Source organism: Polistes fuscatus, unplaced genomic scaffold, assembly GCF_010416935.1.
Source record: "Polistes fuscatus isolate 324 unplaced genomic scaffold, CU_Pfus_HIC Scaffold8, whole genome shotgun sequence".
NCBI lineage: Eukaryota > Metazoa > Arthropoda > Insecta > Hymenoptera > Vespidae > Polistes > Polistes fuscatus.
The window spans coordinates 7643270-7659200 of NW_025113162.1; the positions used below are offsets into that span (position 1 = coordinate 7643270).

Sequence of the window (15931 nt, forward strand, 5' to 3'; positions counted from 1 at the left end):
CACTTCGGTGGAACAATTTCGAGACAACTTTTCGTCATTCCACCCTCTTCGAATTATTGTCCACCGATTGCGACTAAATAAAAAAGATAATTGACATCACTTTTGACAGTCCTTATGTGACGTCGGTGAATTCCTCAGCCAAAATGCCGGCCCCTACTAAATTGTTTTTATCCACGGGGTGGTAGCGATACCGATTACATTATTTCACCCCGCTTGTTGTTTATCGTGAAACCTAAGTGTTATATCGAATTCTCATTTTAATATTCATTTACCTACGATGTTTAATAACTTGTATCACAACCATGTATCACGCTTACACGAACATTATTAAAAGTTACATGATACATAGGTAAAGAGTTATTTTCAAAGTCTGATAACTTTTCTAAGACTCTATGCAAAATGAATAAATGAGAACTCATTGGTATAACTTTGTTCAATTAATTTTTATTTCAATGGGGAAACCTTGAGATACTCCTTTTTTATTTTGTGTGATGTGTGATCAAAGAGACCAAATATTGTCTAGAGGTGCAAAAATAAGAGACTGTGATTTGCACGGACTAAAAGACTACGGAAAGTGTTGATCCATATGCCGCCGGCCGGGCTATCGGCAAGGGGCTTGTCTACCTTGATGGACCACGGACAACCAGATGCTCGTCATCGGAGCGAGCGGTTTTTACTTTATCCAGAGAATGGCTCTACATATTCACATACTTCTAGTACAGCCACCTTGTCTCCACGATATCAATCTGGAAACAGAGGGAACAATCATTCCACCAGGTTGATCATCATTTTGTATTAGTTCAATGGTTGATTTATATTATAAGGTATTACGTATCAAAGTGATTTGATTTGTTCCCTTTTAGTTACGGATATTTATATGGACGAACGTCCAGTAACAATATGTCAGACAGCAGTGTTTCTGATACACACAGTGGTGGTACGGCAAGAACTGTTTCTCAACAAACTAGTCCATCTCATGGAACGCATTCATCATCTCGTTCACGACAGGATAATAGTTCAACTATTTTCACTGCGCTATTTGATTATGTTGCTCAAGGTGAAGATGAGTTATCTTTACAAAGAGGTGAAACCGTTGAGGTATGCGATATATTTAAAAATCATAACAATATTTATGGTATTCGATGTAAAAATAATGTCTTACTTATTTGCATTAGGTTTTGTCCAAGGACTCTAAAATCTCAGGTGATGAGGGATGGTGGACCGGAAAAATTCATGGGAAAGTTGGTATTTTTCCAGCTAATTTTGTTGCCGAGGTAGAGAGTATCGATAGGGTATCATCAGTGATTGATAAGGTTCAACCAATTGAAATAGATTTTGAAGAATTGCAATTAGAAGAAGTTATTGGTGTTGGTGGTTTTGGTAAAGTGTATAGGTATGATATATTGACTATTATTGTGAACAATGTTAATTACAAATATATATAAATTATTGTTTTTTTAATGTTATTACATTACAGAGGGTTTTGGCAGAAGCATGAAGTAGCTGTGAAAGCAGCTCGCCAGGATCCAGACGAAGAACCTAGTGTAATATTAGAAAATGTCAGACAAGAAGCAAAATTATTTTGGTTATTAAAACATGAAAATATTGTGCAATTAGAAGGTGTTTGCTTGAAAATGCCAAACATGTGTCTTGTCATGGAATACGCTAGAGGGGGTAGTTTAAATAGAGTTTTAAGTGGTAGAAAAATCAGACCGGACGTTCTTGTAGATTGGGCAATTCAAATTGCACGTGGTATGGATTATCTTCATAATAAAGCACCTGTCAGTCTTATTCATAGAGACTTAAAGAGTTCTAATGGTAGGATATGTTATATTTCATACATATTTTTTCTATATAATAATTATTAATAAGTTTAACAATTAAAGGTAAATTAATTTTAACTTTAAATATGTTTTTATTATAGTGTTACTAAGTGAACCAATAGAAAATGATGATCTTCAATATAAAACACTAAAAATAACAGATTTTGGATTGGCTAGAGAAGTTTATAAAACCACACGTATGTCAGCTGCAGGAACATATGCCTGGATGGCACCAGAAGTTATTAAAAAAAGTACTTTTAGTAAAGCTAGTGATGTTTGGAGGTCAGTTTCAAATTTACTTACTTTTGATTTAACATTGCTTTAGTTTAAATCTAAACAATTAGATTAATAATTATTATTTGTAGTTATGGTGTACTTTTATGGGAATTGTTAACCGGTGAAACACCCTATAAAGGTATAGATGCATTAGCTGTAGCTTATGGTGTTGCAGTCAATAAACTGACGCTTCCAATTCCATCAACTTGTCCTCAACCTTGGAGGTGTCTCATGGAAGGTAAAAATTCAAAATAAAGTATAATTCATTGATATGTTTTACTCAATATTACAAATATTAATACTGATAATTGCAATGCAGCTTGCTGGTCGTCAGACAGTCATTGCAGACCTGGTTTTGCGGAAATTTTATTAGCATTAGACGAAGTACGTAGTGCATTTGCAGCAACACCACATGAATCATTTCATACAATGCAAGATAATTGGAGGCTTGAAATTGAACAAGTTCTTCATGGATTGCGCATGAAAGAGAAGGTAATAAATGTATTATATTCATAAATAATATTCCGATAGTAACGTAGTATAATAAAATATTAATTAAAAATAAATCATATTACTTATTTTTTACTATCGGAATTCAATTAAAATTTACTTGTAACGAAAAAATAATATTTAATCATTATGTTAAATGCTATACAAAGGCATGCCGTTCTCTCGAAGAGGTAAGATAAGAATTCTTAACAAGGATGTGTACAATAATATGAGTTTTAAATTATTTTTTATGGGAAATATGTTAAAGCACACAACAATGTACGATTTTTTGATCGAATTATTATATTTTTTTTATTTCTTAGGAATTGCGCTGTAGAGAAGAGGAATTGACAAAAGCACAAGTGCAACAACGACAACACGAAGAAAATTTGCGACAACGAGAACAAGAATTAGCGGCTCGTGAAATAGATTTATTAGAACGTGAACTAACAGTCATGATAATACAACAGCAAAATACACCTACGCCGAATAAAAGGCGTGGTAAATTTAAAAAATCTAGATTAAAATTAAATAAAAAAGAACCAGGAAGTAATATTAGTGCTCCTTCAGGTAAATCATATATCTCTTTATTTATTTCTTGCATTTAATCATATTGCATTTTTTTGCGTAGTTCTAAAAAAATATGGTATACTTGTTGTTCAGATTTTCGTCATACGATAACTGTTCAGCATACGGCCTTAGACAGAGGGAAAGGTAGAAATCCATCAAAACCAAACAGTCCACCAGGTTCACCTAGTATTCCAAGACTTCGTGCAATTGCATGTGAGTTAACATTTTCTCTAACTTTGTGAAGTTACAGTACTATTCATGTTATTTTATTTTCAAATTATACAGATGTGTTTTTATTACATATGATCATAATTTCTTAAACATACTAGATGTTTCCAATGTTTGCGCTTTGTAGATATATTTATACTTATTTTATATTTTCTTGCCAAGCATGGTGTGAGCAAAAGAAAGTATTTATGTAAATTATTATTAGTAGTTCCTCTATTTTTCTTCTATTTACAAAAAAAAAAAAAAGCATTAGTTTCTATAGTTATTCGTGAACACATAATTGCCAAAGAATTATATTAACGAAATTTTTTAAGATTACCAATATAAAGTTCAAAAATAAAAATAATAAATGTAATAAAAGAAAAGGATAGGAAATTTGTAGCTAGTATTAGTAGAGTAGCGTTTTGTTTTTTGTCTTCCATCTATAGTACCAGCAGATGGAGTTAAGGGTAAGACTTGGGGACCATCTACTCTTCATCAACGAGAGCGTGGAGCTATAATCACACAACCACCAAATCCTGCATCGCCCGGTGGCAAACGTTGGTCTCGTTCTGCGCCAGATCTTGAAAAGACTCCACTGCGTACAGCTTTGCTGGCAAGCGCACATCGTTCCCCGCTTCTGCAAGAAATAGGTAACCCCTCCTCCAGAAAATTGTACTCCTCAGCAAATAATTTAATAGCAAACAATCAGCCAGGATGCAGTTATAATGATATTTCCAAAAATTCCGATAATGTTATGCAGAGTACAGGTACGACACATTACAATATAGGGGAGGACTTTTGTATGCTGGATAATGATATATATGAAACAATGGTTATAGAGAACAAATCACAGAACAATTTGAAGACTCACTTTTCAGAAGAGCACTCAATTATTTTAGATAATTATACGAAGATTATGCCTACGGGTGGAAGTGTTTTAAAAACAATGTCATCTAAATCTCCAAAATATGCACCAAGCGAAGTAGAACATTCCTATTCTACAAATTTTGTTCAAAGTGTAGCATCTACTTTGGTAGGTACTGCAAAACGTGTAAAGAATAAAAAACGTGATAGAAGCAAATCAAAAGAATCGAAGCGTAGAGATAGCTCAGAATCACGATTAGGATCGTTAGCCGATTTCTTTCGTTCACCTTCTGGTTCGAGAAAAAGTTCATTAAATTCTCCACGTAGTACAGAAAGAAAAAATTCCGTTACCATCAAGATTAACGATGCAGATGGTTTAGAATCAAGTCCGGAAAATTCTATAGGTAAAAAATCACATCATAAATCACGCGTCTCTAGAAGCCCTTTAAGAATGTTTAATAAGGTTAAAGCTTGGGGTAGTCGTGATGCACTCGATGACAAATCAACTACTGTTAAAGTTGAATATAGCGTTTTGGAAAACATGATATCCTTTCCACAATTTAGTCGACGTGATTCTGATCAAAATAATGTACCTAAATTTTTAGCTGCAAATTCTCGCGAAGGTATAGACTTTGAGAGTTTAGAATCGGAACTTTGCAATTTTGATTCGGAACATTCAAACGATAGTTCTAGGTCGAAAAATTCATTAAGTTATTTTCAAGAAAACAAGTCAAATAGGCCTCCAATGTCACTTGATAATGTTGTAAGTACATTAGACACATCGTCGAATCAATCTGATCAGTCTTTTGATCGTAGCTTTGATCCGAATTCTTTATTCAATCAAAAGTCTAAAAGTAACGAATGTTTATATAGCCCTGTGAAAGATGAAATTAATAGTGTTACTTTTGCTTCACCTAGTTGTTCTTGTGTTCAAACTTGTGAACATTCACATCCTGATGGTAGTTCAAAGACCATTTTACCAGGAGTTTTCAGGAAATTCTGAAGAACTTAATGTCTATTGATCCTATATTTTCTAAGAGTATTGCAATGGAAACATTTTTTCGAACAAATGAGATATAAGTAAAAAAAAAATGATTTATATAGAAGATTTTTATTAAATATATATATATATATATTATATATTATTATACAGATATATATTATATATATTATTAAATGATTGTATAATATCAATCAATTATATCTTAAATTTAATTTTTAGTACTAGAATTTAAAACTCGAAAATCGATTTATGAGCTAATTTCTTCAGTTTGCTATATATCTTGAATTATTTTTTATTATAACAAGCATATCTTCTGTTTATCACAGGCCTTTCTGAAGAAAGCATTTATCCCACTCGTAAGTTTTCTCATAATATTGCAAGAATTACATAGAGATATATATATATATATGTAAAAGTTTTTTTTTTTTTTATTTTTATTTATTTTATTTCATTTTCTTTTTTATTATTTTTTTTTTAAATTTTTTTTCACAAAGTTTTATGTAATGTAGTGAAGCAGCGATCTCAAATAGAGAATGTGTTTTTACTTTCATAACAAAATATTTTTATCTTGCTAAGTTGTATTACGTAGATTGTGCTTAAACTTGATCATATAAACGTAATGCATGAATACACCAATCAATGATTCTTGTCATTGTCTACTGCTCATACAACAACAATGCTCCTAGATATCTATTTATGTAAGCTATTTTCAGATATTTTATAAAAAAATTGTGCTATTTTATTTGATAATGGAGCTCTGCCTTTTTAAGAATAAAACCATTTAAAAAATCACTTAGCACAATATGTACTATTACATGTTTTGAAAAAAGTGATCTTTATAAACTTTGGTGAGGGACCACAGGCATAAATTTAAGTATTTTATAAAGAATATTACAAGTTGGTGTCAATATAGGCTGATTTATTTAAAATAAAATCAAATATTTCATTGAGCTAAGATTATCTTTACACATGATTGCCGACAAATTGCAGTCTTGCGTTTGATATTCTAAAATAATCTATAAATTATTTATTGCCTTAATGTAAGCTGATGGGAAAAAAAAAAGAAGCTCAAAGAAAAAAAATGCAGCCTTTCTGGTGTTGGTTCTTTTCTTATATTATTTGGAGTATATAACATTCTAACAAGCAGAGCTAACAATCTACTACTATGTGAAAAGAACTGTGCGCTTCTGCCATTACAGCAGTTTTACTCTAATAGTATTCCAGTGTTAGAGCGTTATTAAGTTGTGTCTATTTAGTCATAACAATGAAGCTTAAGTCAGAATTAGAAGATTTACATATGAGATACTGTTCATAATTAAAGTAGTTATGCTATTTTTATTGCATTATGTGCATTTAAATTGATTGCACATTGTTTACATGTTAGAATAACTTTCAGCGATTTGTTTTAGTATTACTTACAGTAAACTCCGAATATCTTTAAAAGAAAGAAAAAAACGAATTTGCACACATCACATATTATATATGGACCACAAGCACACACTTGTATTTAGACATAGAAATTTTTTCAATAAAACCTTTTCAGTTGGACACATTGAATTTTGTTTTTTCGTTTTTCTCTCGGGTTTTTACGCTCGGTCCTGTGATTTCACTTTGAATATTTATTTTTTCTCTTTTTTAAATAGGATCAGAAAATTAAATAATTTGGACAAAAATTTCTATTGTATATAACAATATTGTAGTCATATATGTCTCTAATATGTTTAAATATACTTGCTTGCATTATATTTTTAATACATTTGCATTATATGTAAAATAATATCAATTTATCATTGATAAAGTATAAATGAATGGAATACGTATTGGAACTAAGAAAAACCTTACTTACTTTTGTTACTTTGAATCTTAAATACTATGGGTATATAGCAATAACCGAGCGTAAAAAAGTTCCCTGCATGCTTCCAGTAGAATCCTAATTAACTCCAATTGGGTTTGGTCCTTTTCTGTCCTTCCGAACGTGAATTGACTCTGTGAAGCAAGTATTCCACACTTCATGCTATTATATTCTGTATTTTATAATTTACAGAATAATACGAAAAGCACAGAAAGGACTGTTATTTCTAATAAATCAACTTAATCATAAATTCTTAGAATACATCTAAATTATCATTAATTAAAGATATGCTTGTAACTAAAGATTACAAATGACCATAATTAGGTTTATGCATCTATACATATCTGCTTACATAGACCTTTCTTTATATTGCACTTGCATTTATTAAAATATCTGCATTTTTTGCGTCATCGTGCATGTTGAACATATATTTTTTCCTTATTCGATGTATAAGCTAAAATTTAAATATTGACATGAGCCAAAGTATATATAAACGCTAAATTAAAAATAGATACATATATACTTCGAATAAATTATTATGACTACATTTTTACTTGTTTAATATTACATTTATTGTCTCAAATTAATATGCAACTTCTGCATGCAATCTATGAGATATATTGAAGCAATATTTTTGCCTATATAGTGTATATCTACAAGGGGAAATTGAAAAGTTTTGAGTCTCAACAAAAAATCTTTTACTATTTCTTTTTTGTAATAAAAGTGAATTTTATCAAAATAAATAGTTTCTATGTTAAGTTCAAAATTTTTCAACCCACCCAAGATGAATACATTGTACCACATTTTATATCAATGTAGTATTCAATATAAAAAAATACTAATACTAATTAAATAATCATTTAAAAATATATTACACTTACATATTGAATATTACTTGCTTTGTTACGAATGTTCTTTATTAATTTAATTTTTGTAACAAGTCAGGATCTCCTATTAAATACTTCAATTAATTATAATATCTTAGATACTTTTAATCTAAATAACATTATTAATATCATTATAATTTCTCCTAATAAAATCCTATTTGAATAAATTTATTAACTTGTTAGATTTTAACAGAAATATACGTATAGATTATATTTTTCAAATATAAAATATGCATGTCATACTTTATGCTTATAAAAAATTTTCTTATTTATACTTTTTTGTTATTAATTAATAAAAATCTTTGAAGGTAAAAATTACTACTGGAATAATAAAATTTTGTATTAGATACTTCATAAAGGTAAGACATACAAATGAATTTGAAAAACGTTTGTTCAATAACCATTGTAATAAAATAGTTATGAATAATCAATCTCATTTCATATATACAAACTTACATTAAATTATGAAACAAAAATATAACTATGATGTCAATAAATTTTAAGATGGACAACATATTTATTATTATGGAAATATGATTGTTTTTTTATAGATTATACAGCATTACCATCTGATATCTCAACCGAATGGGTAACACCGGATTATTCTTTAACACCTGGATTGACTGGTCCTTACATCATGCCAATGCCTGTTCCTATGCCTACTCTATACAATGGTGAAATGAAAAAACCAAAATTAAGCATAATTGAGCTGGTATTATACAATATCGCAGCCATGTTGGCTGGTGTGGCGACAGGGTATGATGTGCGAATGTCAAACATATCTCCAATTCATCCAAGACTACATCCACGATTAAATGAATGCGAAGATGATCTACCAAGATGGTGGTTTCATGCAGATAGTGGATCAAATCGTAATTCTAGTTACCTTGGCCCTGACTACGAATTTAGTTCGAGCAGTGGTTATCCTCATAATACTTATCATGGACCAGCTCGTCATTATAGGTACACCTCTATGGTCTGAGTGTAAACTTCAAAACTTTAAATGTACAGTAGAGCTTCGATTATCGGAACTAATTGGGAGATAAAATGTTTGGATAATAAAACGATAATTTTTATTTTGGGAAACTTTTGATTTGATCATTAGTACACATTGCGTACAAATAGTCAAATACTTAAAGATATTGTTCAGCTAATACAGCGTTTTCCAATAATCGAAGCTCTACTGTATATCAATACAATAAATTTTTTAATCAAAAATTTACTTTTATTAAATAATACTTTTTGTTGCAGGCCATTTTTGAGTAATATGGGTGGTATTGCTCCAGGTCTTCCTCCTAGTATCATAACAGATAAACCTTTACGGTTTACAGATTCACCACAACATTATGTCAGTAGTACAGGTTCTAATGCCCCAACACCAAGCCCACGTAGAAAAAGTAGTAGTACAAGTAATGAAGATACATACCCATCTGAAACGGGTAGAGTCGAACGTATAGAAAGGGGACCTACAGTTTACAGGGGAAATGTTGCACTATTTCCTGATTATGGACCACCAATGTATTCAGTTGTTCCATCGGCAAGACGTAATCCGCCTGAATCACCTTATTTTGAACAATATCAGTAAGTATTTAATATTATTTCAAAATATATTCTTCTGAAATTTAAAGAAATGAATCATTTATCTTTGTTTTCTTTTTTTTATAGTGATCGAATGTTAGACTGTCTTGAATTTCAACATGCATATGACAATCCAAGTAGTATAAACAATACTGCTCGACATACATCAAGACTTCCTTACACACATCATCGCACCTCATCGAACGTTTCCAATGCAAGTACATCAAGTCAGAGTAACATTAATCCAACATTTCGTTTAGAGGATGAAGAAATTTACTCTTTATATCCACCAGGTTCCTATTATCCGCGATCATCAAACATTATCTCAAATATAGCATTATATAATTCTGGTATCCTTAATCATGAATGTGGTTCGACATTTCTATCGCGTCAAAATTCTCACGAATCAAATTCGAATTCTGGAGAACGTCCAAGTAATCTTGAGGTAGTTACTCGTTTACGCTCGAGTTTGAAACGATCTAATTATTCTTATAATTCCCCAAATAAAGGTACAAGTAAAAATAATTCAGGGTCTTGTACGCCAACGAATCCTACACCACCAGATTCACTAACGTCGGAAGATTCGAGTTATGTTTCAGCAAAAGATAGTCAAATTTCTATAAGTAGAGTTCGATTTTCTCCTGTAACATTTGATCGAGATGGAGTTTCGCGCGATCATAGGGAAACATTATTAGATATTCCTGTACATGGACAAACGCAAGATGCGACAGTACCTTTACAAGCTAACCGACGTCCGAATAGAAATAGAAAACCAAGTATCTCTGAATTAGAAAGAGAATTTTTATCATAGCACTGGCTTATTTAAAATAATGGGAAGATAGCAAGAGTTAATAGCCACTGTAATCTATTCATTTCGAGAATATCATACACTGTAATTTGAGTAATTGAGAGATTAATGGAATGCGGCGAAATACTTTAATAGGAATGTTATAAGTGCGATGTATTACGATCTACGTCATTAAAACACTGCCTCCTGTAAAATGTTTTCATATAACAATACTGCAGAAAATCTTGTACACTAAGAATATTTTACATTCCAGTTAACTTGTTAGTTGAGATAATTAAGAAGATTCTCTAATAAGATATTAATCTATTTATAATGAACAAAGAATCATTGTGTCTCTTGCATTACAATTTACATTACACAATAATTCATGAAAATAATGGAAATATATATATATTCAAATGACTAATACGAAACTACATTTATGTAGTATGGTTTAAAGAAACAGTTTCATATATTATTTATATCTTTATATATACATTCCATATATATGTGTGTATGCCTTATTAATACTGATAAAAAAAGTGGAAACAAATAGTAATATGTATATTGTTGTATTACAATTTCTATTTACTTAAAAGTAAAATTGTATTAAAAATGTTTATTAGACTTTTATATGTTCTTTTAATTAATGGCTGAAATAATTAAAGATATATTGTTTCCTAATTAGCACGATTATATAGATATATATGTTGCAGTAATGTTCAGTATTGTAGTAATAACATTCCAATGAAATTTATATAAGATATATGAATATTATTTTTTACAACTATTTGTTATACACTTATTCATCAGTAATTCTTTAATTATTCGTAATATCATTTATAATAATTCTACTTCCATTGTAATATTTATTTTGAATCATAATAGGCACTGAATTATATGGTATTCTAGATTTTTTTATATACAAGTAAGTAATTTTAATATTCGGATAATAAAAAATGTTTTGTTATCCGAAAATTTAAAGTTACTCACTGTAATAATAGAGCCATAAAAATACACAATGTTATTATACGATGTATTTCGCCGCGGTTTCAAATATTATTTTATTATCTTCCCATGTAAAGTTGCATACAACACGATGAATATGCATACTCATTCGAATTGAAAGATATTAGATATATAATACTAAATAATAGGTACATATATAATAAAAAGTTGTATAGTAAGAATTTGTATGTACTTATAAATTATCATTGAAGATAAATTGCGTACCCAACTGAGACACTTGTCAGAGTACTTCTTTTTTTATGTAATACAGCATGCATTGAACTGGTTAGTGTGCCTGTAGATCATAGTAGTCAACATGCATAGTACTCTACAAATGGTACAGTTATATAGGGTACAATCTGTTTATAAGTGATTTTAGAATTTAAACACCTCATATAAATAATCAATATTGTACATACAAATAAGCACTAATTGATAATTATCACTTTATATTAGATCAACTATGCCTACATTCCTTGTACAATTTGTATAATACATATCTCTTAGGCGCATATAGAATTAAATCAAATATACTACATACACCTTGGAGATATGAAAGCCAATAGTAATACAAATATGCATATAAAATATAATGCACTCATCAAAGAGAATTTTGAGAGATATACTTTCAATTTGATATATATTACAATTGGAAAGTGTGAAAGATAATAGTGAATGTGTCATTCACTTAATATACTTATCAACTACTAAAAGAACTAACTAAACATTGTAAGGATATGTATTGTTAATTTATTATTAATAAGTAGTGCCTGAAATTACTATATGGTACGCATAGTGAGTTGGATTAGATCAGTATTCATCCCTCACATATAAGGCAAAGTTGCTACATGAAAATTAAAGTATGAAAGTATAAACATAGGAGACAGTTTGTAGTACGTGCTCATACAGTGCAAAATTCTCTTATATATATGTAGTATGAGTGCTACAAATCTTAGCAACAGGTAATAATTAACATATGATTTTAATTTAATATTAAAAATCAATCAAAATCTATTTATATATTTTACGTATATTTTATACTATGTTTTATACAAATCAAAAGTAATTTCTTTATTTCTATAATTACACATGAAATTACATCTCAACATGCAAAACATAGGAATTTTCTTTTAAAAAAGTACAATTGGATAAACATGATACTTTCCTGATTGATAAAAATCAGTATTGTAGGATATACTGCAATGTACATAAAATACAGTAGGATAAAATAAGAAAAGGAAAGTGCTTCATCATAAAGCATCATTTTTTACAATGGAATGTTTTTAAATTGTTGAAGTTGTAGTAATATACTATAGTTTTACTGATAGATCTCTTTGATCTATTATATTAATATCAACGGTATATTATCTATAAAACGTATCTGGAGAGATCGATTTGGTTTAAAATGCAAATATGACATTTCACTAGAGAGATCTTTGTTAAGAAAAGATTTATGGAAGTTCAGTATGCATTTCTATCTTTGTTAAGTACAGAAAAGTGACACATTATTATATAAAATAAATCATTTAAGAGATATCTTGCATTTTATTATATACATATACATTATGTAATATAGAGAAAGATTTAGGTAAATTGGTTATATCACATAATAATCTGAAGCTGAATAATTTATAATGGGTATACCTTTCTGTGCCATACAAAGACATTTCGCGGTGCTAGTATCACATATTTAATGTAAGTGACACAAAAATTCAAAATGCTTCCAAAATAATCGAGAAACATTTAACAAAATTTTAGAATGCTAATATCAATACATTAATAGTTATAATAATTTAATTCTCTATGAGATTATGATGTTCGGCAGCTATAGATGTATGAATTATATAACGGCGTACAATCGCCACCTGTGCTAGTCTAAGCTATATTTATTTTTTATATATTATGACTTGTTTAGATTAAATTATATAGAAGAAGAATCAGATTTTGTATTCTATCAGATGCGATATTTAACATATTCAATGGTATATTTAAAGTAAATTACACACAAAAAGAATACTTATCAGTTATAAAAATTATCTTTTTTGGTCAACAGTATTACTATATTTGACGAAATGTTCAAATGCTATATGCTGCACATAAAAATTATTTGCAGAAATAGAGTTGTACGATTTATATTTAAATTCTTTCTCATATATATAATATGACCAAATCATACACACACACACACACACACACAAACATACACCCAAAACACATTAAACCTATCTCTTATAAAATAAAATTAAATTGTAAATATATAATGATATAACTCACATTCAAACTTGCATGTGTTGCTTGCAATCTAATAATTTTGTACAATAACATTTATGACCAAGAAATTAACTGTAAATGAAATGTCTGATTGAACATTTGTACTGTGATAGTTCCCCTCATGTTTGTACGTGTACTTGTCTGTAGAAGGATAATGTAGTTTTACTTAATATATAATATAAATATATATATATAAAAATATAATTTTATTATGATGGGGAGATATCACAGTTCTTCAAATATACATATATATAGATCATTCTCATAAAGTTACATTTTTTTTTTTTCAATTTCTTGTTTTTATTATGGAGACAGGCTTACAAAAAAAAATGAGAAAAGAAAAAACAACTCACGATTCCATATAAATATGAGAATTATTTAAACTACTCAATAGTCATAAGAATATAATTAAGCAGCTGAGTGCAATGTGTTCCACGTGTATTTAAGCAACAAATGATTGCTTTGGTGTGCGCCTTAAATAAAAGTAACGCAGAGTGTGGATTTCTGAATACTAAGAAATCTATAAAAGAACATAATTATAAAAAAAGTTTAAGATAATTATTACAATAAAAAAAGGAAAAAAAAAACAAACAATTTCAAATATAATATTGGATATTGCAATTTAAGCTTTTTTTTTCTTTGTTGGTGGACACAAAAGATTTAATTTGTGACTAATTTTACATTAGCAAAATGAAAAATAATTTCTTACTACCAATTGCTTTTGTAAAAATGCTTTTCGAGATTATAATAGTATACAAAACGTAAAAGAACAATTTTCAATATGACATGTATGCACTAAAAACTCATGTATTTTTTCAAGTATTGTACATTATTCTCTAAATATTAGTTATATAAATTATAAATAATAATCGGACTTATATGCATTATAATAATATAATTATTATCATAACATCAAGCGTATGTTATACGCAACGTATTATTATTATTATTATTATTATTTTATTATTATTATTATTATTATTATTATTATAATTATTATCATTATTATTTTTATTATTATTAATTATTAATTATTATCATTATAATAAATGATTTTAAATAACGACGAAAAATTTATTGAATTCTTAGCTTCTGTTGAACCTTTTTTTTTTATTGAAAATGTTAGAAAAAATCGAACCAAAGATATTTACTCTACGTCAATGATTTCGGATTTTTTCAACCGCAAGAATGTACAATGCTTGCTACAGTGTATTATATTCATTAAAAAATAAAACTTATTTATCACCGTTTGCGATTGTGCAAATTCAACGATATTCTACTGTCAACTTGTATTTTATTTATAAAAAACTTCAATAAGTAAAACAAATTTTTAGTTTATTTACTGTTAATACAAATAAAGTGATATTAAAAATTCTTTTTAAATAAATAAATATCATATGTTTAATTATAACACAATAACGTCAGTTAAATAATATTTAAAATAAAGAAGCATTAAATTTTGAAAATATCATGGATTCTTATGGCTGTGGGTGTAAAAATAGTGTTATCGTAGAAGGGGTATTTGGAGAAATAAATCCTGGTATGTTTTATATTTTTCAAGAATAAGCATAAAAATATATTATGTACGTTTATATATTTATGTATATATGGCGGGTTTTTATAGATTTATTAAATTATAAAACATACAGAGGAGAGACCCCCAATTATGAGCAAGAATCTTTAGAAACTTTAATTAAATATAGCGAACAAAGTTTGAATGAATTAAAGCCTATAATTGTTAAGTCTTATACTATGATAAATAATAACCGAATGGAAGTTACTGTTATCACATGGGGTGCATCTATCATATCCCTTAAATGTCCTGATAAATTTGGTCATAGTACAGACGTTGTTCTTGGCTTTGATGATTTAAAAAGTACGATATCTATATATATATATAAGTTAAAAAAATATATTTTATTATTTTTATATTATCGTTTTATATTTTATATATTCATCTTATTCACGTATTTGCAAAGAAATTTAATTTTCAGGTTACATGAATCCTGTGTTTAATCCATTTATTGGATGTGTATTAGGCAGATGTACAAATCGTATAAAAAATGGTTGTTTTAGCATTAAAGATAAAGATTATCAATTAACTAAGAATGATCTTAATATTCATCATTTACATGGAGGGGTAAAATGTTATAAGTCTTTTTTTTTTTGTATTCCTATTAGGCAATAATAAAGATAATAAAAAATGCATTTAAACATTTTTTTAGACAAATGGATTTGGTAGACAAATTTGGAACTCACATATCGACGGTTGTTCTGTTGTTATGAGTTATTTAAGTGAAGATGGAGAAGAAG

The 15931-nt window shown here is 28.6% G+C and overlaps 1 protein-coding gene and 1 long non-coding RNA gene across 6 annotated transcripts; one reads left to right on the forward strand and one right to left on the reverse strand.

Moving 5' to 3' along the window:
* Positions 1-559: 559 nt before the first annotated feature.
* Positions 560-15720, forward strand: LOC122525065 (mitogen-activated protein kinase kinase kinase 11-like). Of its 5 annotated transcripts, none has more exons than XM_043647636.1 (15): positions 560-777; positions 864-1098; positions 1176-1393; positions 1478-1818; positions 1925-2105; positions 2189-2337; positions 2419-2591; positions 2759-2779; positions 2912-3158; positions 3252-3371; positions 3815-4018; positions 5562-5591; positions 8526-8937; positions 9226-9555; positions 15613-15720. In XM_043647636.1, exons 1-15 carry the CDS (start codon positions 587-589, stop codon positions 15632-15634), a joined length of 2874 nt encoding a protein of 957 aa, XP_043503571.1. In that variant the 5' UTR covers positions 560-586; the 3' UTR covers positions 15635-15720. The 5 variants fall into 5 exon arrangements, with proteins under 5 accessions (XP_043503571.1, XP_043503566.1, XP_043503568.1 ...); XM_043647631.1 differs by lacking the exon at positions 15613-15720 and adding an exon at positions 9640-10554; XM_043647633.1 differs by lacking the exons at positions 5562-5591; positions 15613-15720 and adding an exon at positions 9640-10554.
* On the reverse strand, positions 6325-8047 carry LOC122525072. Its single transcript, XR_006305704.1, has 2 exons — positions 7969-8047; positions 6325-7541 (listed from the first exon to the last, which is right to left on the reverse strand). It is a non-coding gene; the product is annotated as an uncharacterized LOC122525072 (long non-coding RNA).
* Positions 15721-15931: the final 211 nt, after the last annotated feature.